We start from the raw sequence: 27,393 nt of genomic DNA, 5'->3' as shown, positions 1-27,393 counted from the left end.
TTTCCAAGTACAACCCCGGCCCCCATTCTGACCAGGAGAACAGCACTGGAGCTGACCAAGGTAGGTTTCATGATCTTAGGATGATATTAGTAGGTTCCCTCCTCCAACATCCCACTGTAGCATTGCAAAGGAATCCCCAGGGGCCACAGTGAGGCCAGCCACCAATCATGGCAGAACTGGAACAGCTCTTGGCACTCATCTAGTCCAACAGGTCCAATGCAACCTAGTCACCTCAGGTATCACAAAAAGTACTGATAGAAAAACCCCACCCCAGGCCAACTGAATCAGAGTCAGGATTGGGAGTGCAGATTTAGGTTGCTGAAAAAAGTTCCATGAGTCACTCTGAGGTACCACAGTCTTCTGACTTGCACCTGGGAACTACTGTAGTCAAATCTGTGCCCGCACCACTCCCATATTACTCATAGGGAAACTGAGACCCAGAAGAAGGGATTTTCCCAAGCCCTGATTGATTAATGAGGGTCAAAACTAACAGAAACCCAGGCCACCCCATCTCCACAATCCCCATGAATTTCCAGTGGATGTAATGAGATTTGATGGACCTTCTTGGAAGGCCATACACCGAAAGCTCCCTTAGCTCCTTCCTTCCCTGAGCAGCCCAGGGCAGATAATTCAATTTCTGTGAAATGTCAACTCACCTCTCAGAAGGTTATCTCTTTTCTTTCTTGCTAATTTGCTTTTATTGGCTTTGCCTGATTCACAAGGTCTGCCAAAATCCTTTGCTGGTCTGGGAAGGGGCCCCAAGGAGCCCTCCCAACTGTGTCTAGGGCAGCACTGCCCACAGCACTTTCAAGCAGCTGCTTTTTCAGGTCTTCTGGCTTGGAGATGAGAGTTGGGGGGGAGACTCAGGGTAGCCACCACAATAGGTGCCAGATATCCTTGCTGGAAGGCTCCACGGGCAAGGGTAAGAGTCTGGATTAGGAAAACCAAAGCCACAAGGACAATCACCTTCTCCTGGTTGGTGGACCAGCCAGGTCTTTGTGTGAGTAACAGAAAGTGGCAGGTGATTTCTATCTGGGCTAGGACAGGCCTGGAAAATCAGGACATAACTGCAAGGTGAATAGGTTGTTGCTGTGGTATACCCCTGGTGCCCTCAGGATCAGATACCCTGCAATAAGAGGCAGAAGCCACATACCCCCTCCAGCCTCCCAGCCAAATAGGTGGCCATAGACTTAGGTGAAGGATATCATCCTTGCAGCTTGGCCTGATAATCCAGCCATCCTTTTGACTGAGCCATCAGTAGGCAGTCTACACCTCCACCTCCTGGCTGTTGGGGAGACCAGCACACTTGCATCAACTGAGGCTAATTTCAGAGGTGTTAGCCAGCCCCTAGAAGTGCATGGGATTTAAGGGACAGGCCTTGGAATGTGGAAGGTGTGATGGAGAGAGTTTAATAACACTGACTGGGTTGTAGGACATGGCTTGAATGGATAACTGAAGTTTCTTCTACTTATGATTTCAGCTTTGATTTCTATATCCCCCGCTGGGTGCCCCCCACCCATCTCCCTTCTTGGTTCCTCAAATTCCCTTCAAGGGCAAACCCAACAACCACAAGTAACAGGCATACTGGTACGGAACAAACCACAAGAATACTCTTTAGTGTCGGCAGGGGGTCCCTCTTGAACCCAGAAGTTTATTAGCATTCAGCAAAAGAAACATATGTCATTACAAACAGGCAGTGCATCAAGATGTTAGTGAGAACTAGGAGTGGAGAGGTCACATCCCAGATGATTCCATGATGCCTGGGGGATGGAGAAGGTGAAGCTCAGGAGGAGCCAGGGGCCTCGCTTTCCTTTCTGCACTGGGAGAGAAAGAATGCTTACACCTGAGGTGGGGATGTATTGCGGTTCCTAATTTCTTCCCACCTTCACCCAGCCATTTTATTTAATATGACCTAAATATGCATTCCTGTGTTCTCCACCCCAATATACAGCAGGGAAAATAAGCACCAATTGAAACAAGAATAACAATTAAAGCCCCGCCTCTCAACAGACCCAAGCCTCACACATATACACGCCACGTGGACTTTCTTCTTTGGGGTGACTATAGGATGGAAAAGTGGGGTGTCAAGTCAGCAAGCCATCAATCACCCTGACAGTCACAATTTACCAAAGTACCATGCACGTGTGGGCTGGAACAGGGAAAGGGAGGAGGAATGGTGGTAGGGTACAAGAGATTTCCCCAAAGCAGCAAGAGGGGTCAAAGAGTTCCCCAAAGTTTCTTCTGGGTAAATGTCACAATTAACTGAACTCCTAGAAAGTCCCATGCAAGGGTTTTCTCAATGAGATAGCCAATTCCTGATAGTTCGCGCATCATTGTCATCATCTCCCCCAGCTTCTTAGGGAGAGAGATGTGTATTTGAAACCCCCTGCCCTCCACACTGTGTGCAGAATGTTCCCAAAATGCTCATTTGGAGAAACAACTCGACAAATAACACAACATGGGCACTCTAATTACAAAAGAAAAGCACAAAACATAGAGGAAAAAAAGAGAGAGAGAAACATGAATACTTCCCAAAGGTCTAAACATTGGGGTGGGGGAGAGGGCCCAAATGAAAACAAAAATAAAGCCATAGAAACAATATGCTGTCTACCAGGTTCCACACACCTGAGTCACCTGGTGTTTGTTTGCAGTACCTCGGCATCTTCTGCCATCCCTATCATGGGGGAAGGGGCAGGACAGTTCAATAAAGTGGAAGTAGGGAGAGGGGAAAGAGGGAGGGCCCTGGTCAGTTGAGATGCCAGCCCTCTGCACAAGCAGCAGCGATTTTTGTATCATCTTTGTTTTGTTTAAAACTGTAAACAGCACCGCTTAAAAATAAAATACATCAGAAAAGAACAATTGATACACATTTTCCATGAATATAAAATGCAAACAATACAAAAATAGATAATTGGCTTTTGAGATATATATATATATATATTAAAAACAACTTGGATGCAACATACACATGGGTAAACTTGGAGTCTCCCTGCTAAACCCCCCAAGTCTCCCTCTAGTAACTGGGGCTGGGGGCTGAGGGCATGTGGAGTGGTGGCACTGGCACAGGTGAGAAAATCGCTGGCAGCAAGATGAGGGGCATGCACTCAGCCTACTGGGGTGTGGAAAGCCACTTCCCTCCTGGGTACAGCATTGAGAATGGAGGGAGACTGGCATTTATTGAAGCCTTTGCCCCAAGAGACTTGTGGCCTGGTACCCAAGCTGAGTCTAGATGGGCAGGGCAGGCTGTAAATGGGCCCCAAGGCAGGGCTTCCTTGAAGGCTCTAAAGCACCAAGAAACTGGCATCCCAGCCCTGGGAGAGGTCTTCTGTATGGTCTTCTCTACTCACATTCACTGCCCCTCCCCGCCAAGGGCCAATCTCATCTGGGAATTCTCAGGATCAGAGTTGTCTGGCACTAGATAAGCCTACTGGGTGGCAAGATGAGTACAGCCACCTCCTCTCAAGTCATACCTTCTCTTGAAGTCATATCCAAAAGTATTATCCCAGTACCCTGGAATGGAGATGTTATGTTCATCTGGCCACAGCCTAGGGGCTCCTTCCTTCCTTTAATAGGAGGTGGTAGACATGACACCAATACCTTTAGCAATTCAGGGTATATTTGCTGCCAGACAAGCAAGCTTATGTTTGGAGAGAGGTCTGGAGCTTGGCTGGCTCTCCCAGTGTCACCCAGGCCTGTAATCATCATGTGTCCCCAGCCAAGTCTTCCTTACTCCTCTAGGTTGTAGCTGAGGTTTTGCCATGACCTTCTTGGATCTAGAGTGAAACTCAAAGCAGCCTGTTTCCACGGCCATGTACCCTGACTGCCCCATTTCTGGTGGTGAAGATCTTGTCCATGGGTCACCAGGTGGACTTGTGGGCAGTGATGCTGACTAAACCATGAACTTTTACTCAGCCAGGCCCTACTCTGTGTTGTGAGTGACCTTCCAAAAACCAGCAAGGTGTGTCAGGGCTATGTCAGCCCGTCAGAAGCAGTGCCTCTTGCTGCTTTCCTACCCCTGAGGGCAGCTCTCCGCCCTTGGCCAAAGGCTGGCAACCTACTTTTCTCTTCTCCTTCTTCAGTGGGTGCTGGAGGCTGGTGATGGCTCACTGCCTGATGTGGCTGGCACAGTCCACAGGCAGACACGAGCTTGAGCTGCCCTGAAGGACAAGCAAAGACAGAGGAGGCAAGAGGTGAGTTTTCCCGTGTTGTAAAGGCATTTGGTGAGTGTTTACTTCCTGCCAAACAGTCAAACCAATTTCAGCCCCACTTTCCCAGGGCAACTTTGGTGGGAGGCCAGATGGTTGGAATTTGGGCACTTTTTTCCTATAATGCTGGGCTTGGGGTTAGGAGGGCCTTTCTCACCTTCTTTCATTCTCTAGCTCCACAACTGATACACTTCTTTGCAGTGTCTGCCAAAGTCAGCCTGGAGAGCCGGTTTGATTTCCTTGAGAGGTGGTGTTGGTGCCATGCAAACTCACATGGTGCTTCCAGGTGTGCAGCTTCTTCCAGCCAGGTCTGCTCTTTGTGGGGAGTGGCACTGGGCCAACCCCAATCTGAGAAATGGTGACAAAGACCAGCTCGGACACATCCCCTGGCCAAGGGGCAATTTGCCCACAAAGTCACCTTGACCCAGGGGGCCAACAACATCTGTTCCCAAGCTAAGTTGCTATTTCTCAGGAATGGCAAGAACTCTGTTGACCTCTTCTCTTGAAAGGCATTGAAATGGTGTGGGGTGTGGGCACAGGTGAGTAGCGGGGCAAGATTCATAATTTGGGCTAACACATCCAGGCACAAAATATTTCATATGCCATTTCCAATTAAAAAATTAAAAGGGAACCCTCTTATGTTGGTGATTAATGAGAGGTTGAGCCTGGAAAGATTAGCCTATCACAAATGCCTTCCTGACAGCAAGGTCTTCCCCACCATTATTTCCAACCTAATTTAACATGCTACTGCCATGCAAATCAGTCTTACAGCTTGGCAGAGTGAGGGCGAGTCACAGTCTTTCTTCTCAAGAAGCCTGGTCCTTTGATGATGCTAAGGATTTGGCTAATTGGAAAATGAATGCTCTTAGAGAGCCCAGAATAGCAGGGCATCCGAGATGCTTTGGTATCCTGTCCCAGGAATGCTCCAGTAGCCATCAGCCAGGCAAGCCTGGAGCCTCTATACCGTGTCCAAACAAAGGAGTGGGCAAGACTTAGGGAACTTTTTGCTTGGCAGAGGGGAGCAATTTTCCCTTCTAAAAAAGCTAGGTTGTCTTGAGCTACGCAAAGTCTGAAATCCCCTCTTCTGATGTCTGAAGCAAAGGGGCCTCCTTTTTCTATCCTTCCCCTTGTTGTTGTTGTTAGTTGTCGTAGACTCATGAGTAGAACTGCTCTATAGGGTTTTCAAGGCTGTGACCTTTTGGAAGCAGATCGCCAGGTCTGTCTTCCCAGGCACCTCTGGGTGGGTTCGAAAGGCCAACCTTTTGGCTAGTAGTTGAGCACGTAGCTGTTTGCACCACCCAGGAACTACACCTTTCAAAAACCCCAGCCCTTACTTCTCTTCCAGTTTCTCAATTAAAAGAACATGTCCCTTGTGATGAGATTATGAAATCTTCCTTTAGAGGAAAAAAAAAATTCAACAGTATCTGCAACTTAGGCAGCCACAGGCTTAAGAGAGGAATTAAAAAATCCTGTCATTCCAGAGCTCAAGACTCTACGGACGTGTCCATGATAGAACCTTGATTTGTCTTCTGTTTGCAACTGGAAGAGTTTGATCACTCCACTAAGGGGATTAGAGTTTTTGTCTTCAGCTTAAGCTATGGCAGTCCAGGTTAAAAAGCATCCATCTGGTAAGTCCACAGCAATAGCAGTGAGACACATGCTACTTGTCTAGCTGAGACAAATACATTACAGGTATCTGACGTAATGGTGGCAGCTATGCCAAGGCCAAAGGAGTGGGGGTGGGGAGAATCTGTACCATAATTTCACATTGCTAACAGCGAACAATCACCCCATCCCTGAGTGGGAGGCAATGCCTATGCAGATCTGGCTGCTCATCAGTGGTCCATCATACACTGGGGGGGTGGGGTTGGAGGGATCAGCTTGTGTCAAGGATGCACTCTATATACATAATCACTAACTCAGCAACTGGAATAGGTACAAAATTACAGTATCCCAAGCCCTGAATGGGTCACAAGAAGAAATCCCAAAAAGAAAATCAGGAGTGTAGCAGCAGCCTCTCTGGGAAGATGTACCCAAGCCAAATGTGGCCACAGATGGTAGAAGGGGGGAGTGGGAAAACAAAGGCAAAAATTCAGGAGCTTTCCTTAGCCAAAAGGATTTTCAACTTAAACAGCAATCCTTACCCTCCCACCCCTCTGCCCAACCCGTGATCCCTACATGCTCAGGCCGATGCCCCTACTCTGGAATTGAGGATGACTACTCTGCTAGGTTTCCATTCACGACAGCGGAGGAGTAGCAGGTAGAGAGAGAGGAACCTTGCTCAGCCCCCTCCTTTGACAGGTCAAGGCTGGAAGCCCCATAGTGAATGGTCTGAGGCTGTCGGGGCTCAGGCAGGATCTTTGGCAGCTGAGGGATGCCATGGGTGATGCCCACAGGCTTGGCTTGGGACAGAGGGCTGGAGATGAAGCCTCCAGAACTAGAGGAGCAACTGGGCTCATCCACAGGCAACAGCACATCTCGAGACCTGGCCCTCTCATTCTGAGAGGTCTGTGGCTGGAGGTTATAGCAAGGGCCCAGAGGCAGGGATAGGTGTGAAGGCCGAGCTAGCTGAGGCCCGGATTCCCGGGGTGCCCTTGGCTCTGGCCCTGGTACTGGCAGAGGCATAGACATGGCCACAGGAGGTACATAGCAGGTTGCCTGCCTGTATGGAGACTGGTTGGAAGGCCCATCCAACTGGCTAGGGTTTATCCAGGCAGGACCTAGCCCCACTGGGAGAGGACAAGGGGCCCAGGTAGGCCAGTCATAGGCTCCTGGGGGCTCAGTGTAGAGGGACAGGGGACTGTCTCGTCCCCATTCTCTTTCCTCCTCCTCTTCTTCTTCATTGGAATCTTCTTGCTGGGCCTGAAGCTCATCAAACTCCATGTAGCCCTGAGCCAGGTGGGAACTGGAAAGCTCCAGCTCCAGGATCTCTGCAGTGTCGAGGGAGCGGCTCCTCCTGTTCAGAGCCATGGCAGCAGGTGGAGGCCGAGGGTGCATGCCAGGCAGTCCCAAGTATCGAGGGAGGCTGCTCACACCCCAGGGCAGGCCTTGGTAGAATCGGCTGCGATAGTTGTTGAAGGCTTGTTTGTGGCAGTAGCCCATAGCGAAAGCTTCCAAGGAGGCTGCAAGGTCTTCATTGTGGAACTCAGGATTCTCTTCGCACTCACCTTCCCCATCCCGTTCCACATCAGCAATGTCAAAGGTCACCATGGGAGGAAGCTCGGGGAGGTTTTGAGTGAAGGATGAGTCAGAATCAGAGCTGCAGGACATGCTGGAGAAGAGGTTCCCGTTGCTGGTGAACTCCACCAGGGCCTGTGAGAAACTCACAGTGGCATTCCCTTCCTTCTCAATCTCCTCTTCCTCTGGCTCTTCAGGGGGCGAGTAAGTAGGGTAGGCCCTTCTGGGGGACCCTCCAAAATTTGCTTCTTGCATGTCTGGCTCAAACATGGCATCACTCTGAAAGAGCTGCATCAGACAGGTACTTTGATCTTTCTTGGAGCAGGTTCCTTCAAAACGCTTCTCCAGAGGACGGAAGTCCCTCCAGTCTGGTTCACTGCTTGCAGTGGCAGGGAAAGCTGAGGTGGTTCCATGGTGGGAAGTCTGAGAGACCCCTGATGTCCCTGCCACCAGGCCCATCACTGATGGGCCTAAGGGCCTCATCTGATATTCCATGATGGGCTTCTCCTGCCAGGTTTGGGCCTCTTGGGCTTGGGCCTCTCGGGCACAGGCCTCCCTACTATGGGCTTCTTGGGCACGAGCCTCTCTGGTATGGGCCTCACAGGCCTGGGCCTCCCTAGCATAGGCCTCTTGGGCTAGGCCCTCTCTGGCATGAGCTTCCCAGGTGCGAGCTTCTTGGGCATATTTCTCCCTGGTGTGGGCATCCCTGACACGAGCCTCTCTAGCATGTGCCTCCCGGGCCTCTTGGGCCTCAAGCTGTTCCCGCCGAAGCTCCCAATACAATAATTGTTTCTGGATGGTCACTAGCCGTTCTTCTTCTGTCTCCATTGCCCCAGGTGGCCGGGAGGAAGAGAAGGGTTCAAAGTCCAAGAAGGGGTCAAACATTTCAGAGCTGTGACCATGGAGGTCATAAAGACAGTCATCTCCAGGTGGGGAATTCTCAAGACTGTCATCTAGCTCATAGAACTCATAAAGGGCATCTCCGCTGTAGCTGTCTCGGGGCAGGCAATCCCTGTGGACAAGCCCCAGGGCCTCACCTGAATCATCCTCAAATCCGGGTGTGATGGAGTCGTAATAACCTTCATCACTATTGGGTGCAGACTCTTGCTGGTCACTCTGAGGAGTCAAAAGGTCCCCGGAGGCTAGGCCAGGATAAGACCGAACCGGGTCAAGGAGCATGTAGCTGTGGTCGCCAGGGGATGTGGTGGGATGGTAGCTTAGGTTCAGGTTGGGCCTTAGGTACATCTGGGCACTTGCCCACAGATATTCCAAGTCATCATCTTCCTCTTCCCCCTTTACTTCCTCCTCTTCTTCCTCCTCCAATTCTACCTCTTCTTCTTCCTCTTCCTCATCATCATCTGGCAATGCCATCTCCTCTCCACCTCCTTGATAAGTCACCAGGCAGGAACTTCGCTTGGTCCCATCTCGGTTGGCCCTCTGGCCCCCAGAGGCCATGCTATCTGTCATGCTGTCCATGTCTTGTTCAGCTATGATGTCCCCACAACCTGTCAGTGAGTCAAAGCTTTTCAGGGATGTGACATCCCCAAACAAGAGGCTCAGTTGATCCCCCACAGGGCCACTGGGTAGATTTACCTCTCCTGCCACCACTTTGTCCCCTTTCTCTGGACTGTGGGGCTCTTCAGGGCCACTGGCTTCAGGGACAAGCTTGAGCTGCTGTAGTGCTGAAGCACAGACCTCTGTGGGTTCTTCTGGATCCTTATAGGCTCTCTTCTCAGTAGCTGGTGGAGAAGACTCTGGTGCTGGAGAAACTTTTGACCCAGAGGCATCCTGGGATTTGGCATCTTCCTTGCTTGAGGGTTGGAGGGTCTCCTCAGAGTGAAGCAGAGGGTCTGAGCTCACATGCTTATGAGACCTGGCTCTGGCCCCCTCAGACATCTTGACCCCTGGTTCACTTTGCTCAGTCCCAGTGACTTTGCCCTTCCGTTGACGGCGGATACTGCTGAAAAAGCCTTTCAGAACTTTCTTTGGTTTGAGCACAGAGGGAAACTTCTCAGCCTCAGCCTTCTCTATGGCTCCGGGCACAGACATCTTGCATCTGGGGCCTGTCTCCAAAGACCCATGGGTGCTCTGGGAGCTGGAAAATTTGCAGGGTGACTCAGGCAAAGGTAAGGTGAGGTCAGTTCCCTCACTGGCAACATCTTCAGGGCCATAGACTGCCTCACCCAAGCCATCGTGGGTTTTGCTCTTGCCGAGACCCTTCCTGGAGCTGCCTTTCCCAGAACCTTTGCTTCGTCCCCCCCCAAAAAAACTAGGCAGGGTACAGATGCCCTTCTTGCCACCAAACAGTTTCATGGCAGTTTTCTTCAGCCTACCTGGGCCGGATGAGGGTGGCTCTGACACTGACCCTTCCTTTGCCTCAGCTGTCTTGTTCTTGGCTCCTTTTGCTGGCCCTTGGACCTGGGTGTCCCCAAAGGCTGCCACTTCCTTGTACTGAGCCGCTTCATCATTTCGTGTCTCCATGGTGATGGGGACAACTCAGGTACTTTCTGGAAATGCAGCCTCAGGCTTCCTGTCACTGTTACAACATCATCGGTCAGGAAGCACCATAGCTGGGTCTGGAGGAGATGAAAGAGACAAAGACAGAGAGACAGATACTAGTGAGAAAGCATCCAGGCTGGGTTTGTTTTCACAGGTGTCTGTGGTCTCAGGCTTGAGTGGAACAAGAGAGAAAGTAAGGGAAAATGTGGGGGAAATCTTAATCCATTCCATATGCCTAGCTTGCTGGGCTGGCCCCCTCTAGGCTGTAAGGCAGCAAAACTCTACACTGAGCAACAGGCAGCCGTCACCCCCACCCCTCCACTGAGTTCCCTCTTTTCTGGACATCTTAAGCTCTAGGAAGCACTGAGCCAGGCAGGGAAAACTGTATATGTGTGAAATGCCCAGTGGTGTTATTGACTGTGGAAGGGATTATCGAAGTGGGGAGTTAGGGAACGGAAGGGGGTCTGTTCTGACTTCTAGAATTTTTGAAAGGCATCTAGTAAAACAGCCCATTGACTCCTCCCTGGTCTCCGCCAGTTCCAGGCCTTGATTTCAGATTAGCCTGGGCTCTGGTTGACATTTTGCTTGGGGCTGGGAAGAAAAGTAGACCTGATGTTTCATTTCTTCCCCAAGGGCTCTCTAAATTGTTGGCAGGGAATTTTCAGACCTTTGGAACCCCAGATTAGGAACCTCACACTCCTGGGCAGCAACTGAGGGTCAGACAAGGCAAGGTGGTAGCCTCAAGCAAGGTACTTAACCTCTCTGGGTTTAAGTCCCCTCTATCTAAGAGACCTACTAATATATCCCCCTCATAAGGGTTATGTGAGGGTGGGTCTAGGTCAGACTCTCAATTGACTTTCCTGCTGGGAAGGGATTTTAATGCTGCCCTCAGCAACCAGAACCCCCAATTTCCATTTAAGAAACATGAGGCAGGCTGTTTCTCTTCCACTCCCTGCATTATTTTGGTCGCCACGTAGCTTCTGATCTAAACAGAGAACTTCTTGAAGGCAGGACCTTACATAATTCATGGTTCTGGACTGGGAGACAGGCTCTCTGTAGGTATTAAAATAACTAACCCTAGTGCAAGACACCCTCTGCTCTAGGTTCCTGATCCTCCAAACACTTGAATGCCGCAGAGATGGAATAAAAAGAAGTACTAGCCATCACCCACTCTAACACATGCCCCACCCCCAAATCTGGTGTATTCCAATGACGGCAGATGTTCAACAAGTGGCTCAGTGACCACCTAGTAAGTCACTTACCACTGTGCCTTCTCTGTAAGGTAGCCGCCAGCAGACAGGGGTAATTAAGGTGGGAAAGGGAGGCAGAATAGTTGTTGTGTGCCAAAAAGAGGCAAGCACCCCTGTGGTCCCAGCGCACCTGGCCAGCACATCAGCCTTGTGATTGCCTGCCATGATAATAAGACAGAACATATTCACCTGCAGTGGAAGACTGTGGACTAGGATTCGTGGTAGAGACAGGCTGGCAGTTACACTCTAGCCTCTGACCTCGTTAGAGGAGGCTCCATGGGGCAGACTGTCCAATGGCAAGGTAAGCACAGTGCTTACCTTGCTTACCAGATCATCTGTAGTGAACAATTTCATATTTTTTCACCACATCAAAGATTCTGCTTCTAGGTATGGCTGGCATCTGTCTCTCCCCCATGCCCACTGCACCCTCCTACAGAATCAAAGCCTCTTTACAATTTTAAATTCTCTGACAGGGGCAGATGACCCAGTAAGCAAAGTAAGCACAGGCTTAATTGTGCTTACTTACTAATCTGTAGTGAAACTATTCACTACAGATGATCTGGTAAGCCAGGTAAGCACTGTGCTTACCTTGTCTATTGGATAATCCACTCCTAAGAGGAGGCCCTCCTGGAGCCCTTGGCCCTGTCTTGCAAACATTAATTTTATGCCTGATCCTTTGCTTGGCTTGACACTTGAATCATCAATGTGATCCAAGCTTCCATCAAGAGTACTCTGCAGAACTGAATATTAAAAGTACAGTGAAATAATGGCTGGATAGCCAGAAAAGAAGAAAGAGAAAATACTCATCTGCAGAGCTATGCATTGCTATTTGCTCAGGTTAGGAGTTTTTCTGTGTGGGTCATATTTTTACATGACACTGTTGAGGGTCAACATAATCTAACTCAGTCCTGTAATTGATAGCCCCACAACGGACAGGCCTCCTACAATACATAATCATACAGACACACACTATCTGCGAATCCGATGGGAAAAGAGGCCCTATCATCTATCTAAATCCTACTTTCCACAGCACAGGTGTTTTCACCCCAGTCCTAAAACCTCTGGCAGGGTTGTCATTATGGTGCTGGGCATGGGGGAGTTGGGGGTGGAAGTAGTAAAGTTCTTTGTGAAATTGTATTCTCCTCTGTGGAATTCATGAAACAAACCTCTCCTGAGCATTCGGTAAGTGATAGGCACTGACCTCAGCTCACAGGAGCTCATAGGCTAGCAAGGGAGAGAGTTCTATATTTAACAGTAAAAAAAAAAATATGAAGCAGTCTTAAAAAAATAGCACCTGTTATTTCTGAAGCTGGGTGGTAGGTATCATTCTTTATACCCTATTAACATATCCCAGGATAAATCTGAAAGGAAGAAATGCACACAGCCCACTGGGCTCAGAAAAACTGCCTTGAAGAAAGACATTCAATCTAGGCCTCATGAGGCAGGAGGGAGTGGAAATGGCAGTAATTTAAGGGAGAGAATGAGTGAGACTAATAAATGTGCCTGAGTGTCAAGGAAAACCCAAGGGCCAAGCAGACATCTTTGTGAATCAAAGGATAACTTGTCCTGCTGGGTTTGAGGATGGAGTTCCTGGGAACAGAAAAATTAGGTAAATTGAATCACAGAGGGCTGCTTTCAAGAGCCATGATGTCCCAGATGCAAGGCAGTCCCTTTGGAAGGAGCTGTAGGCCACAGAGCTGGGGTCCAGGCCATGCCAGCCTCATGTCTGTCAAAGGACCCTGAAGAGATTAGGGCACCCCTGAGTCTCAGGTGCTTGTAAAATGAAGATCAAACTAGTTCCTCTACCTAGCCCCAACTCCCAGTCCACTGCAGTATGGTGAGGATAAGATGTGATAAAGGACACCAAAAGCACTTTTTAAACTATAAAGTGCAGTGCAAATGAGAAAGATTGGCATTATTGTTATTATTACCCCTTCCAGGTCACATCTCAGTTTCTTAGGAAGCAGCAGACCATGTGTGGGAAAGTCATTCACGGGGTGGGGGAGGGGGTAGAGCTTGAGGGATCAGACGCCTTGACCCACACTGGAGGGGGTGGGGAGGTCAACTGTAAGGGGATTTTAAAGACACGTGTGTGGATATACAACGTTCTCTGCTAGGGCAGTTTTAAAAAGTCCCCTCTGTGTATGTGGCGATGCTGAGGTGAGGAAGGCATAGCTGTGTCCCTGAGATTGAAATTCTCTTCCACAAGCTTTAGGTCCTCCTCCTACTAGGTGCAGGGTCATTTCTGCTGGCAAGGACCAGACCTGAAACTGTGCTGTCTTCCACCCCCAGGCCTTGGCCCTCCAAGAGCCATGTCCCCTACAGCACTCATAGTGACTTCCTGTGTCTCCCAAGATAGTAGGAAGGAGGACAGCAGGGGTGATCCATATATGGAAGCCCTCTAGCCTAGCCAGAACTAGCTACCTATGGTTCAGGCCCCTTCTCCACATTTCTTTTTACCCCACCAGGTCCCAAAATTGTTCTTCCCCAATGGACTATGCTGTCTTTACTTGTGACCAAAGAATTCACTGATCAGGAGAGTGGGGTGGGACAGAAGATGAAGGTGACAGCCAGAGACCAATTCCATGCTTCCCCCAAGCTGGGGTTGGCTCCCTTAGGGGCTCCTGCCAAAAATATAACCCTGTCAAATCCAGGGTCCCTCAACCCTCAGATTTCTCAACCAGTGTGGCTGTCTAAGCCTCAGGTGGACAGATGAGTAAAGGAAACCTCTCAAGCTGCTCCTTGGTCCCCGGTAGGGGTCACTTGCTGCAGCTGCTGCTATCATGGCAAGAAGTGGACTGTGATGGAAAGTGTTAGGACCATCCCAGCTCCCAAGGTCAGTGTCAGGCTATTCTGGGGCCAGTAGAAGGTTCGCTACTAAGGGCAGACTGTCTTCCTCCTCCTCTCCCCTCACAACACAGGCAGGAGACTAAGCCACAAACCTGCCCCCCAGAGACTCTTCTCAGGGAGAAGGAAACAATTGCAGCCTGAGACTTGCACCTTTTGCTCCTGGGCCAGTTTCCCAGGGCCAGCTAGGCCAAATAGAGAAGGCTGAGTCCAGAGAAGAAGGAGAAAGTATGGATTTATGCAGCTGCTGCAGAGGCATGGCCTCAAACAGCCTTGGCTCCCCAGGCTGCTTCCAAGCATTCTTTCTGGAGGCAAATCCACTTGGGGATCCTTCCTGCCCTTGTGTATGTTGGGTTGGGGGGGACAAGAAAGGAGCAAGGAAGATGAGGAGTCTGCACAGAACTCAGATCTGTTCAGCTGTTCAGCTGCAAGTAATTAACATGTCTATTTTTTATACCTCAGTTTCCTTAAATAGCCTTAAATGAGGCTATTGAGGGTCCTTACCTCTTAAGGCTATTATAAGGAGCAAAACCAAGGTATACAAAGTACCAAATAAAATGCATTAAATAGCAGAGCCTCAGAAACATTATAGCAACTAACTTTTTTTTCTCTTTCTTAATTTTTTTATTAGAATTTTTTTAACAATTTTTATTGCGATTTAAGTGAAAGTTTACAAATCAAGTCAGTCTGTCACATATAAGCTTATATACACCTTACTCTATACTCCCACTTACTCTCCCCCTAATGAGTCAGCCCGCTCCCTCCTTCCAGTCTCTCCTTTCGTGACCGTTTTGCCAGTTTCTAGCCATCTCTACCTCGATCTCCCCTCCAGACAGGAGCTGCCAACACAGTCTCAAGTGTCCACCTGATACAAGTAGCTCACTCTTCATCGGCATCTCTCTACAACCCATTGTCTAGTCCCTTCCATGTCTGTTGTCTTCGAGAATGGTTCCTGTCCTGGGCCAACAGAAGGCTTGGGGACCATGACCACCAGGATTCTTCTAGTCTCAGTCAGACCATTAAGTCTGGTCTTTTTATGAGAATTTGGGGTCTGCATCCCACTGTTCTCCTGCTCCCTCAGGGGTTCTCTGTTGTTGTGTTCCCTGTCAGGGCAGTCATCGGTTGTGGCCAGGCACCATCTAGTTCTTCTGGTCTCAGGATGATGTAAGTCTCTGGTTCATGTGGCCCTTTCTATCTCTTGGGCTCATAGTTATCGTGCGACCTTGGTGTTCTTCATTCTCCTTTGATGCAGGTGGGTTGAGACCAATTGATGCATCTTAGATGGCCGCTTGTTAGCATTTAAGACCCCAGACGCCACAGTTCAAAGTGGGATGCAGAATGTTTTCATATAGCAACTAACTTTTATTAACATTTTATTCAAACCATAGTTGGACACTCCGTGTGTCTGTCAGTTCATCATAGTGTGGTGACTTTCATATTGCTGTGATGCCGGAAGCTATACCACTGGTATTTCAAATACCAGCAGGGTCACCCATGGTGGACAGGTTTCAGGGGAGCTTCCAGACTAAGACAGACTGGGAAGAAGGGCCTGGCCATCTACTTCTGAAAAAATTAGCCAGTGAAAACCTTATGAATAGCAGCAGAACATTGTTTGGTATAGTGTCAGAAGATGAGCCCCTCAGGTTGGAAAGCACTCAAAATACAAATGAGGAAGAGCTGCTTCCTCAAAGCAGAGTCAACCTCTTTGACATGGATGAAGTATAGCTTTCAGGACCTTCATTTGCTGAGATGGAATGACTCAAAATGAGAAGAAACAGCTGCAAATATCCATTAATAATCAGAACATGTCATGTACAAAGTATGAATCTAGGAAAATAGGAAGTTGTCAAAATTGAAATGGAACACATAAAGATCAATATCCTAGGCACTAGTGAGCTGATATGGACTGGTATAGGCCATTTTGAATCAGACAATCATACAGTCTACTATGCTGGGAATGACAAATTGAAGAGGAATGACATTGTGTTCATCTTCAAAAAGAACATTTCAAGATCTATCCTGAAGTACAATGCTGTCAGTGACAGGATAATATCCATGCACCTACAAGGAAGAAGAGTTAATACGACTATTATTCAAATATATGTACCAGCTACTAACGCCAAAGATGAGGAAATTGAAGATTTTACAAACTTCTGCAGTCTGAAATTTATCAAATACGCAATCAAGATGCATTGATAATTACTGGTGTTTGGAATGTCAAAGTTGGAAACAAACAAGAAGGATCAGTAGTTGGAAAATACGGCCTTGGTGATAGAAACAATGCTGGAGATTGCACGGCAGAGTTTTGTAAGACCAATGACTTGTTCATTGTGAATACTTTTCTTCAACAACACAAACAGCCATTACACACAAGGACCTTTCCAGATGGAATAACACAGGATTCAAATTGACTATATGTGTGGAAAGAGACAATTGACAAGCTCAATATCATCAGTCAGAACAAGGCAAGGGTCAGACCATGAAACAGACCATTTATTGCTCATATAAAAGTTCAAATTAAAACTGAAGAAAATTAGAACAAGTCCACAAAAGCCAAAGTATGAACTTGAGTATATCCCACCTGAATTTAGAAAGCCTCTCAAGAATAGATTTGACACGTTGAACCCTAATGACAGGAGACCAGATAAGCTGTGGAATGACATCAAGGACATCATATATGAAGAAAGTGAAAGGTCATTAAAAAGACAAGAAAGAAAGAAAAGACCAAAATGGATGGCAGAAGAGACTCCAAAACTTGCTCTTGAATGTAGAGTAGCTAAAGCAAAAGACGGAAATGATGAAGTAAAAGAGCTGAACAGGACATTTCAAAGGGCAGCTCGAGAAAACAAAGTAAAATATAATGAAACGTGCAAAAACCTGGAGTTAGAAAATCAAAAAAGAACACACTCATCATTTCTCGAGCTGAAAGAACTAAAGAAAAAATTCAAGCCTAGAGTTGCAATATTGAAGGATTCTACAGGGAAAATATTAAAGGACACAGGAAGCATCCAAGGAAGATGGAGGGAATACACAGAGCCCCTGTACCAAAAAAGAATTGGTCAACATTCAACCATTTCAGGAGGTAGCATATGATCAAGAACTGATGGTACCGAAGGAAGAAGCTGAGCTGCACTGAAGGGTATAACAAAAAAACAAGGCCCCAGGAACTGACAGAATACCAATTGAGATGTTTCAACAAGTGGATGCAGCACTGGAGGTGCTCACTCATCTATGCCAAGAAATTTGGAGAGGCAGGGCCAAGATGGCGGACTAGTTATATGCTTCCAGTGATCCCTCTTACAAAAAAGACCTGAAAAAACAAGTGAATCGATTATATATGTGACAAGCTAGGAGAGCTGCACATCAAAGGCAAGGTTAAGAAAATCAGACTGAGCAGCAAGGGGAGGGAAAGACAGTTCAAAAGCAGCAAGGAGTTGTCAGACCCGACTTGAGGGGAACTGGTGCCCCTCAGCTCCAATCCCCTGGTGTGACCACTGCATGTCTGATAGTAGTGTTTGGGGTGCAGATTCCTCAGCGAAAGAGAGCAAGGGAGCAGTGTACTACCGAGGCAGAGCTAGTGATGGTATTCAAGACATGGTTTCCTCAGCCAGAGAGCCAGCGGCACAGTCTACTCTTGCCTCCAGAATCAGCAAAGAACAGTGCTTTCAGCAAAGATAAGTGCTTGCATCTAATTTACCGTGAGGATCAAATACCACCCCTTTAAAAGAACTCTCTCCCATTTATCTGATCCTCCCTCCCCCTGCCACAGGTCCTGAGCTGGCTTCAGTGACAGCTATTTTCCCCAGGCCTGAGATAGGTCCTGCTGCATGCCATGAGCCATTCTCCCAGCCTTGGAGAAGGAACAAATTAGCAAATGGGGAAAAAATAATCTGCGGGCACCCCCAAGCTGGGAACTCAGGTCAGAAGTGGCTCCTGTCTAGGCACAAGTGGTCCACAGACATTGAATGCCTTTCACCACTGCACGGACCCATGTGGGCACATTTCAGCAGCTAGGCCCTTGTTATCACAGTGCAAGGGTGTATGTGCCTGAGGTTTGCTTTAACTGTTCCAGCTGTGAGGTGGAGAGGCGGGTCTTTTTTAATAATTTTTATTGTGCTTTAAGTGAAAGTTTACAAATCAAGTCAGTTTCTCACACAAAAACACATATACACCTTGCTACACACTCCCAATTACTCTCCCCCTAATGACACAGCCTGCTCTCTCCCTCCACTCTCTCTTTTCATGTCCTTTTTGCCACCTACTAACGCCCTCCACCCTCTCATCTCTCCTCCAGGCAGGAGATGCCAACCTAGTCTCAAGTGTCCACCAAATTCAAGAAGCCCACTCCTCACCAGCATCCCTCTCCAACCCATTGTCCAGTCCAATCCATGTCTGAAGAGTTGGCTGCGGGAATGGTTCCTGTCCTGGGGCAACAGAAGTTCTGGGGGCCGTTACCACCAGGGTCCTTCCAGTCTCACTCAGAACACTAAGTCTGGTCTTATGAGAATTTGGGGTCTGCATCCCACTACTCTTCTGCTCCCTCAGGGGTTCTCTGTTGTGTTCCCTGTCAGGGCAGTCATCAGTTGTAGCGGGCACCATCTAGTTCTTCTGGACTCAAGATGATGTAGTCTCTGGTTCATGAGGCCCTTTCTGTCTCTTGGGCTCGTAATCACGTTGTGTCCTTGGCGTTCTTCATTCTCCTTTGATCCAGGTGGGTTGAGACCAATTGATGCATCTTAGATGGCTGCGTGCTAGCGTTTAAGACCCCAGACACCACTCTTTAAAGTGGGATGCAGAATTGTTTTCCTAATAGATTTTATTATGCCAATTGACATAGATGTTCCCTGAAACCACGGTCCCCAGACCCCTGCCCCTGCTATGCTGGCCTTCTAAGCATTCGGTTTATTCAGGAAACTTCTTTGCTTTTGGTTTAGTCCAATTGTGCCGACCTCCCCTGTATTGTGTGCTGTCTTTCCCTTCACCTAAAGAAGTTCTTATCTACTATCTAATTAGTGAATACCCCTCTCCCACCCTTCCTCCCTCCCCACCTCTCAGAACCACAAAAGACTGTTTTCTTCTCAGTTTAAACTATTTCTCAAGTTCTTATAATAGTGGTCTTATACAATATTTGTCCTTTTGCACCTGACTAATTTCACTCAGCATAATGCCTTCCAGGTTCCTCCATGTTATGAAATGTTTCACAGATTCCTCACTGTTCTTTATTGATGCGTAGAATTCCATTGTGTGAATATACCATAATTTATTTATCCATTCATCCGTTGATGGGCACCTTGGTTGCTTCCATCTTTTTGCTATTGTAAACAGTGCTGCAGTAAACACAGGTGTGCATATATCTGTTCTTGTAAAGGCTCTTATTTCTCTAGGATATATTCCAAGGAGCAGGATTGCTGGATCCTATGGTAGTTCTATTTCTAGCTTTTTAAGGAAGCGCCAAATCGATTTCCAAATTGGTTGTACCATTTGACATTCCCACCAGCAGTGTAGAAGTGTTTCAGTCTCTCCACAGCCTCTCCGACATTTATTATTTTGTGTTTTTTGGATTAATGCCAGCCTTGTTGGAGTGAGATGAAATCTCATTGTAGTTTTGATCTGCATTTCTCTAATGGTTAATGATCGTGAACATTTCCTCATATATCTGTTAGCTACCTGAATGTCTTCTTTAGTGAAGTGTCTATTCATATCTTTTGCCCATTTTTAATTGGGTTATTTGTCTTTTTGTAGTAGAGTTTCTGCCGTATCATGTAGATTTTAGAGATCAGGCGCTGATCAGAAATGTTATAGCTAAAAATTTTTTCCCAGTCTGTAGGTAGTCTTTTTACTCTTTTGGCGAAGTCTTTGGATGAGCATAGGTGTTTGCTTTTTAGGAGCTCCCAGTTATCTAGGTTTTCTTCTAGATCCTTTGTGTTTTGTATACAGTTTATGCCATGTATTGGGGCTCCTAACATTGGCCTTATTTTTTCTTCCATGATCTTTATCGTTTTAGATTTTATATTTAGGTCTTTGATCCATTTTGAGTTAGTTTTTGTGCATGGAGTGAGGTATGGGTCTTGTTTCATTTTTTTGCTGATGGTTATCCAGTTATGCCATTTGTTAAAAAGACTGCCTTTTCCCCATTTAAATGTTTTGGGTCCTTTGTCAAATATCAACTGCTCATATGTGGATGGATTTATGTCTGGATTCTCAATTCTGTTCCATTGGTCCGTGTGTCTGTTGTTGTACCAGTACCAGGCTGTTTTGAGTACTGTGGTGGTATAATAGGTTCTAAAATCAGGTAAAGTAAGGCCTCTCGCTTTGTTCTTCTTTTTCAGTAATGCCTTATTTATCCGGGGCCTCTTTCCCTTCCATATGAAATTGGTGATTTGTTTGTCCATCTCATTAAAGAATACCCTTATGATCTGGGTTGGAATCACATTAAATGTATAGATCGCTTTTGGTAGACTAGACATTTTTATAATGTTAAGTCTTCCTATCCATGAGCAAGGTATGTTCTTCCACTTATGTAAGCCTCTTTTGGTTTCTTGCAGAAGTGTACTGTAGTTTTCTTTGTATAAGTCTTTTACATTTCTGGTAAGATTTATTCCTATGTATTTTATCTTCTTGGGGCCTACTGTAAATGGCATTGATTTGGTGATTTCCTCTTCTATGTTCTTTTTGTTGGTGTAGAGGAATCCAACTGATTTTTGTATGTTTAGCTTGTATCCCGATACTCTGCTGAACTGTTCTATTAGTTTCAGTAGTTTTCTGGAGTATTCCTTAGGGTTTTCTGTGTATAATATAATGTCATCTTCAAATAGAGATACTTTTACTTCTTCCTTGCCAATCTGGATGCCCTTTATTTCTTTATCTAGCCTAATTGCTCTGGCTAGGACCTCCAGCACAATGTTGAATAAGAGTGATGGTAAAGGGCATCCTTGCCTGCTTCCCAATCTCAATGGGAATGTTTTCAGGCTCTCTCCATTTAGGGTGATGTTGGCTGTTGGCTTTGTATAAATGCCCTTTATAATGTTGAGAAATTTTCCTTCTATTCCTATTTCGCTGAGAGTTTTTATCATGAATGAGTGCTGAACTTTGTCAAATGCCTTTTCTGCATCAATTGATAAAATCATGTGATTCTTATTTTTTGTTTTATTTATATGGTGGATTACATGAATTGTTTTTCTAATATTGAACCATTCCTGCATACCTGGTATGAATCCCACTTGGTCATGGTGAATTATTTTTTCATATGTTGTTGAATTCTATTTGCTAGAATTTTGTTGAGGATTTTTGCAACTACATTCATGAAGGATATAGGTCTATAATTTTCTTGTGGTGTCTTTAGATGGTTCTGGTATCTGGGATATGTTGGCTTCATAGAATGAGTTTGGTAGTAGTCCATCCTTTTCTATGCTCTGAAATACCTTTAGTAGTAGTGGTGTTAACTCTTCTCTGAAACTTTTGGAGAACTATGCAGTGAAGCCGTCTGGACCAGGGCTTTTTTTTTGGGGGGGGGGGAGTTTTTTGATTACCTTTTCAATCTCTTCTCTTGTTGGGGGTCTGTTTAGCTGTTGTACCTCTGTTTGTGTTAGTTTAGGTAGGTAGTGTGTTTCTAGGAATTCATCCATTTCTTCTAGGTTTTCAAATTTGTTTGAGTATAGTTTTTTTATAGTAATCTGATATAATTCTTTTAATTTTATTTGGGTGTGTTGTAATATCGCCCATCTCATTTCTTATTTGTGTTATTTGATTCCTCTCCCGTTTTTCTTTTGTTAGTTTGGCCAGTGGTTTATCAATTTTGTTGAGTTTCAAAAAAAACAGCTTTTGGTCTTGTTAATTCTTTCAATTGTTTTTCTGTTTTATATTTCATTTAGTTCAGATCTAATTTTTATTATTTGTTTTCTCCTGGTGCCCGTGGGTTTCTTTTGTTTTTCTCTTTCTATTTGATCAAGTTGTAGGGATAGTTCTTTGATTTTGGCCCTTTCTTCTTTTTGGATGTGGGCATTTATTGATATAAATTGGCTTCTGAGCACAGTTTTTGCTGTGTCCTAAAGGTTCTGATAGGAAGTGTTTTCCTTCTAACTGGATTCTGTGAATTTCTTTATTCCATCCTTAACGTCTTCTATAATCCAGTCTTTTTTGAGCAGGGCATTGTTCAGTTTCCAGGTGTTTGATTTCTTTTCCCTGCTTTTCCTGTTATTGATTTCCACTTTTATGGCCTTATGGTCAAAGAAGATGCTTTGTAATATTTCAATGTTTTGGATTCTGCTAAGGCTTTCTTTATGACCTAATTTGTGGTCTATTCTAGAGAATGTTCCGTGTGCACTAGAAAAGAAAGTATAGTTGGTTCCTGTTGGGTGGAGTGTTCTGTATATGCCTATGAGGGCAAGTTGGCTGATTGTGGCATTTAGATCTTCCGTGTCTTTATTGAGCTTCTTTCTGGATGTCCTGTCCTTCACCGAAAGTGGTGTGTTGAAGCCTCCTACTATTATTGTGGACCTGTCTATCTCACTTTTCAGTGCTTATAGAGTTTTTTTAATGTATCGTGCAGCCCTGTCATTGGGTACATAAATATTTAATATGGTTATATCTTCTTGGTGTATTGTCCCTTTAATCATTATATAGTGTCCTTCCTTATCCTTTCTGATGGATTTAACATTAAAGTCTATTTTGTCAGAAATTAATATTGCCACTCCTGCTCTTTTTTGATTGTTATTTGCTTGATATATTTTCTTCCATCCTTTGAGTTTTAGTTCTTTTTTGTCTCTAGCTCTAAAACGTGTCTCTTGTAGGCAGCATATAGTTGGATCTTGTTTTTTAATCCATTCTGCCACTCTCTGTCTCTTTACTGGTGCATTTAGTCCATTTACATTCTGGGTAATTATGGATAGGTATGAATTTAGTGCTATCATTTTGATGTCTTTTTTGTGTGTTGACAGCTTCTTTCTCCCACTTGATGTTATATGCTGAGTAGATTTTCTTCGTATATTGTCCTTTCCTCATATTTGTTGTTGTTGATTTTGTTTCTGCTGAGTCTCTATTTTTCCCTTGTATTTTATTTTGATGAGTAGGATAGTTTGTCTCCTTTGTGGTTACCTTATTATTTACCCCTATTTTTCTAAATTTATAACTAACTTTTATTTCTTTGTATCGCCGTATCTTCCTCTCCATATGGAAGGTGTATGATTACATTTCTTAATCCCTCTTTATTATTTTAATGTTGTCTTCTGTTATATAATAACATCACCGTTACCCTGTGTTGGGCTGTTTCTTTTTTTTAATCTTACTTTTTTTTTTTTGATTTCCCTGTCCGCGTTGACTTCTGGTTGCTCTGCCCAGTGTTCTAGTCTTGGGTTGATATCCGATATTATTGATTTTCTAACCAAAGAACTCCCTTCAGTATTTCTTGTAGTTTTGGTTTGGTTTTTATGAATTACCTCAGCCTGTGTTTATCTGGAAATTTCTTAATTTCACCTTCATATTTAAGAGACAGTTTTGATGGATATATGATTCTTGGCAGGCATTTTTTTTCCTTCAATTTTTAAACTATGTCATCCCATTGTCTTCTTGCCTGCATGGATTCTGCCGAGTACTCTGAGCTTATTCTTATTGGCTGTCCCTTGTAGGTGACTTTTCTTTTATCCCTCGCTGCTCTTATAATTGTCTCTTTGTCTTTAGTTTTGGCAAGCTTGATTATAATATGTCTTGGTGACTTTCTTTTAAGATCTACCTTATGTGGAGTTTGATGAGCATCTTGGATAGATATCGTCTCATCTTTCACAATATCACAGAAGTTTTCTGCCAACAAATGGAGAGGTGGGTTTTGATGTTTGACACCACTCTACCTCTTAAGCAGGGTACTTACCTATCCGCATCACAGTCCTAAGGACTGATAGCTCCAACCACGCCACCTAGCCACCTGTGACAGATGCCCAAGGATACATGGTACCTCCCAGTCCTTACAGCTAAAAGCATTGGATGCCTATGGTACAGCTGCAGAGCCCACCCACCAGTGGTCTCAAGGGAATCGGGACATTCCTTCCTTAAAGACACTTAGGGGATGGTTCTCAGCCCCCTGCCTTGCTCAGAGTGTGACCTCCTGCAGCAACCAGATGCCTGTGCATACACCACTCACCACTGCTCCTCTACAACCATAGGTAAGAGCCTGAGCCACACACTTGGTGAATGTCTACCTGGACACATCAGTTGAATCTATACAAGAAAAGTGAATGGACTCCTAGGCTCATATACCTTGTAACTGCTATAGCTCTCTGATGACAAGACATTAGAGCTTCAAAGGGGCCAATAATCAAGTTAGCTCACTTGAGCAACCTATTTTGGTATATCAAAACAAAACAAATCAAGAAGCTAGGACATAGTAAGAAAACAGAAAATAAATTAATACAATGATTTATAGATGGTTCAGAGACAACAGTCAATATCAAATCACATAAAGAAGCAGACCACGATCACTTCAACAAGCTCCCAAAACAAAGAATCAAGGAATCCTCTGGATGAAGAGATACTCCTGGAATTACCAGAGGTAGGATACAGAAGATTAATATACAGAACTCTTCAAGACATCAGGAAGGAGATCAGGCACAATACAGAAAAATCCAAGGAGCACACAGCTAAAGCAGTGGAGGAAATTAAGGTTATTCAAGAACATAATGAAAAAATTAATAAGCTGCAAGAATCTATAGAGAGACAGCAATCAGAAATTTAGAAGATTAAAAACAAAATTTCAGAAATAGACAATGCAGGAGAAAGTCAGTGGAGCAGAATTAAGTAAATGGAAGTCAGAATTAGTGAGACTGAAGATAAAACACTTGGCAACAATATATTTGAAGAAGAAATCAGATAAAAGAATTTTTAAAAAATTAAGAAACCCTAAGAATCATGTGGGATTCTATGAAGATAAACAACCTATGAATGATTGGAGTACAAGAACACAGAGGCAAAACAGAAAATACAAAGAGAATTGTTGAAGATTTGTTGGCAGAAAATTTCATTGATATTGTGAGAGATGAGAAGATAGCTATCCAACATGCTCATCAAACCCCATACAAGGCAGATCCCAAAAGAAAGTCACCAAGACATACTATTATCAAACTTCCCAAAACCAAAGATAAAGAGAAAATTTTAAGAGCGGCTAGGGATAAATGAAAAGTCACCTACAAAGGAGAGTCAATAAGAATAAGCTCAGACTACTTGGCAGTAACTATGCAGGCAAGAAGGCAATGGGATGATATATACAAAACATTGAAGAAAAAAAAAATTGCCAACCAAGAATCACATATCCAGCAAAACTGTCTCTCAAATATGAAGGCAAAATTAGGACAGTTCCAGATAAACAGAAGTTTAGGAAATTTACAAAAACCAAACTAAAACTACAAGAAATACTAAAAGGAGTTCTCTGGTTAGAAAATAAATAACATCAGAAACAACCTAAGACTAGAACACAGGACAAAGCAAACAGATACCAACCCAGATATGGAAATCACAAAAATAAATCAAGATTTAAAAAATGCTCAAAACGGGGTAACAGAGACATCATTATGTAAAGGACAACAATATTAAATCAATAAAGAGGGACTAAAAAATGTTTTTTTTTTTTAAAAAATGTAGTCATAGTTCTTTCATATGGAGAGGAAGTCATGGTGATATAGAGAGACAAAAGTTTGCTTTAAACTTAGAAAAACAGGGATAAATAATAAGGTAACCACAAAGGAGATTAACAGTCCTGCACATCAAAATAAAATACTAGAAAAACATAAAGACTCAGCAAAAACAAAATCAACAACAATGAAAAAGAGAAAAAGACAATTTATAATGAAAAACCACTCAGCACAAAAAAATTAAGTGGAAAAAAGAAACTGTCAACATCATACAAAAAAAGACACTCAAAATGACAGCACTAAACTCATACCTATCCATAATTACGCTGAATGTAAATGGATTAATGCACCAATAGAGAGACAGAGAGCAGCAGAATGGATAAAAAAAAATACATGCAGCTATATGCTGCCTACAAGAGACACAGCTTAGACTTAGAGACACAAACAAACTCAAACTCAAAGGATGGAAAATAATATATCAAGCAAACAACAATCAAAAAAGAGCAGGAGTGGCAATATTAAATTTTCACAAAATAGACTTTAAAGTTAAATCCACCACAAAGGATAATGAAGGACATTATATAATGATTAAAGGGACAATATACCAGGAGGATACTACCATATTAAATATTTATGCACTCAACAACAGGGCTTCGAGATACATAAAACAAACTCTAATGCATTGAAAACTGAGATAGGCAGCTCCGCAATAATAGTAGGAAACTTCTAACACCCCACTTTCAGTGAAGTACAGAACATCCAGAAAGAAGCTCAACAAAGACATGGAAGATCTAAATGCCACAATCAACCAACTTGACCTCGTAGACATATACAGAACACTCCACCCAACAGCAACCAAGTATAACTTCTTTTCCAATGCACATGGAACATTCTGTAGAATAGACCACATATTAGTTCATAAAGCAAGCCTTAACAGAATCCAAAACATCGAAATATTTCAAAGCATATTCTCTGACCATAAAGCCATAAAAGTAGAAATCAATAACAGGAAAAACAGGGGAAAGAAATCAAACACGTGCAAACTGAATGAGATCTTGCTCAAAAACAACTGGGTTACAGAAGAAATTAAGGATGGAATAAAGAAATTCATAGAATCCAATGAGAATGAAAACACTTCCTATCAGAACCTTTGGGACACAGCTAAAGCTGTGCTCAAATTTCAATTTATAGCAGTAACTGCACACATCCAAAAAGAAGGGCCAAAATCAAAGAACTATCCCTACGCCCTGAACAATTAGAAAGACGGCAATAAAAGAAACACTCAGGCACCAGAAGAAAGCAAATACTAATAGAGCAGAATTAAATGAAATAGAAAACAGAAAAACAATTAAAAGTTAACAAGACCAAAAGCTGGTTCTTTAAAAGAATAACAACATTGATAAACCATTGGCCAGACTGACAAAAAAAAAAAAAAGGTGAAGAAGCAAATAGTTCACCATGACCAAGTGACATTCATACCAGGTATGCAAGGTTGTTTCAACATTAGAAAAACAATCAATGTAATCCACCGTATAAATAAAACAAAAGACTTAAACCACATGATCTTATCAATTGATGCAGAAAAGGCTTTTGAAAAAGTCTAACACCCATTCATGATAAAAACTCTCAGCAAAATAAGAACAGAAGGGAAATTCCTCAACATAATAAAAGGCAGTTATACAAAGCCAACAGCCAACAGCATCTAAATGGAGAGCTTAGGAAAGCATTCCCCTTGAGGACCAGAACCAGACTAGGATGCCCTTTATTACCATTATTATTCAACACTGTGCTGGAAGTCCT

The 27,393-nt window shown here is 44.4% G+C and overlaps 1 protein-coding gene across 3 annotated transcripts in view; it reads right to left on the bottom strand.

Moving 5' to 3' along the window:
- Nucleotides 1-2,791: 2,791 nt before the first annotated feature.
- Nucleotides 2,792-27,393, bottom strand: part of AMER1 (APC membrane recruitment protein 1) — a 35,329-nt gene continuing 10,727 nt past the window's right edge. The window contains exons 2-3 of one of the 3 annotated variants that reach the window (XR_002786457.2): nt 4,363-9,958; nt 2,792-4,157 (exon numbers count right to left, since the gene is read on the bottom strand). Coding sequence is in view for 2 of the 3 variants with exons in the window: in XM_064278378.1 (XP_064134448.1) it covers nt 6,423-9,863 (3,441 nt within the window). In the remaining variant the exon portion in view is untranslated. Of the gene's footprint in view, nt 9,959-11,143; nt 12,484-27,393 lie in introns of those variants that run through there. The other 2 variants (XM_064278378.1, XM_023551461.2) reach the window with 2 other exon arrangements.

This window comes from Loxodonta africana, chromosome X (genome assembly GCF_030014295.1).
Source record: "Loxodonta africana isolate mLoxAfr1 chromosome X, mLoxAfr1.hap2, whole genome shotgun sequence".
In the NCBI taxonomy this organism is placed as follows: Eukaryota; Metazoa; Chordata; class Mammalia; order Proboscidea; family Elephantidae; genus Loxodonta; species Loxodonta africana.
The sequence above is the reverse complement of the archived record's forward strand: the minus strand, read 5'-3'. Positions and strand labels throughout refer to the sequence as shown.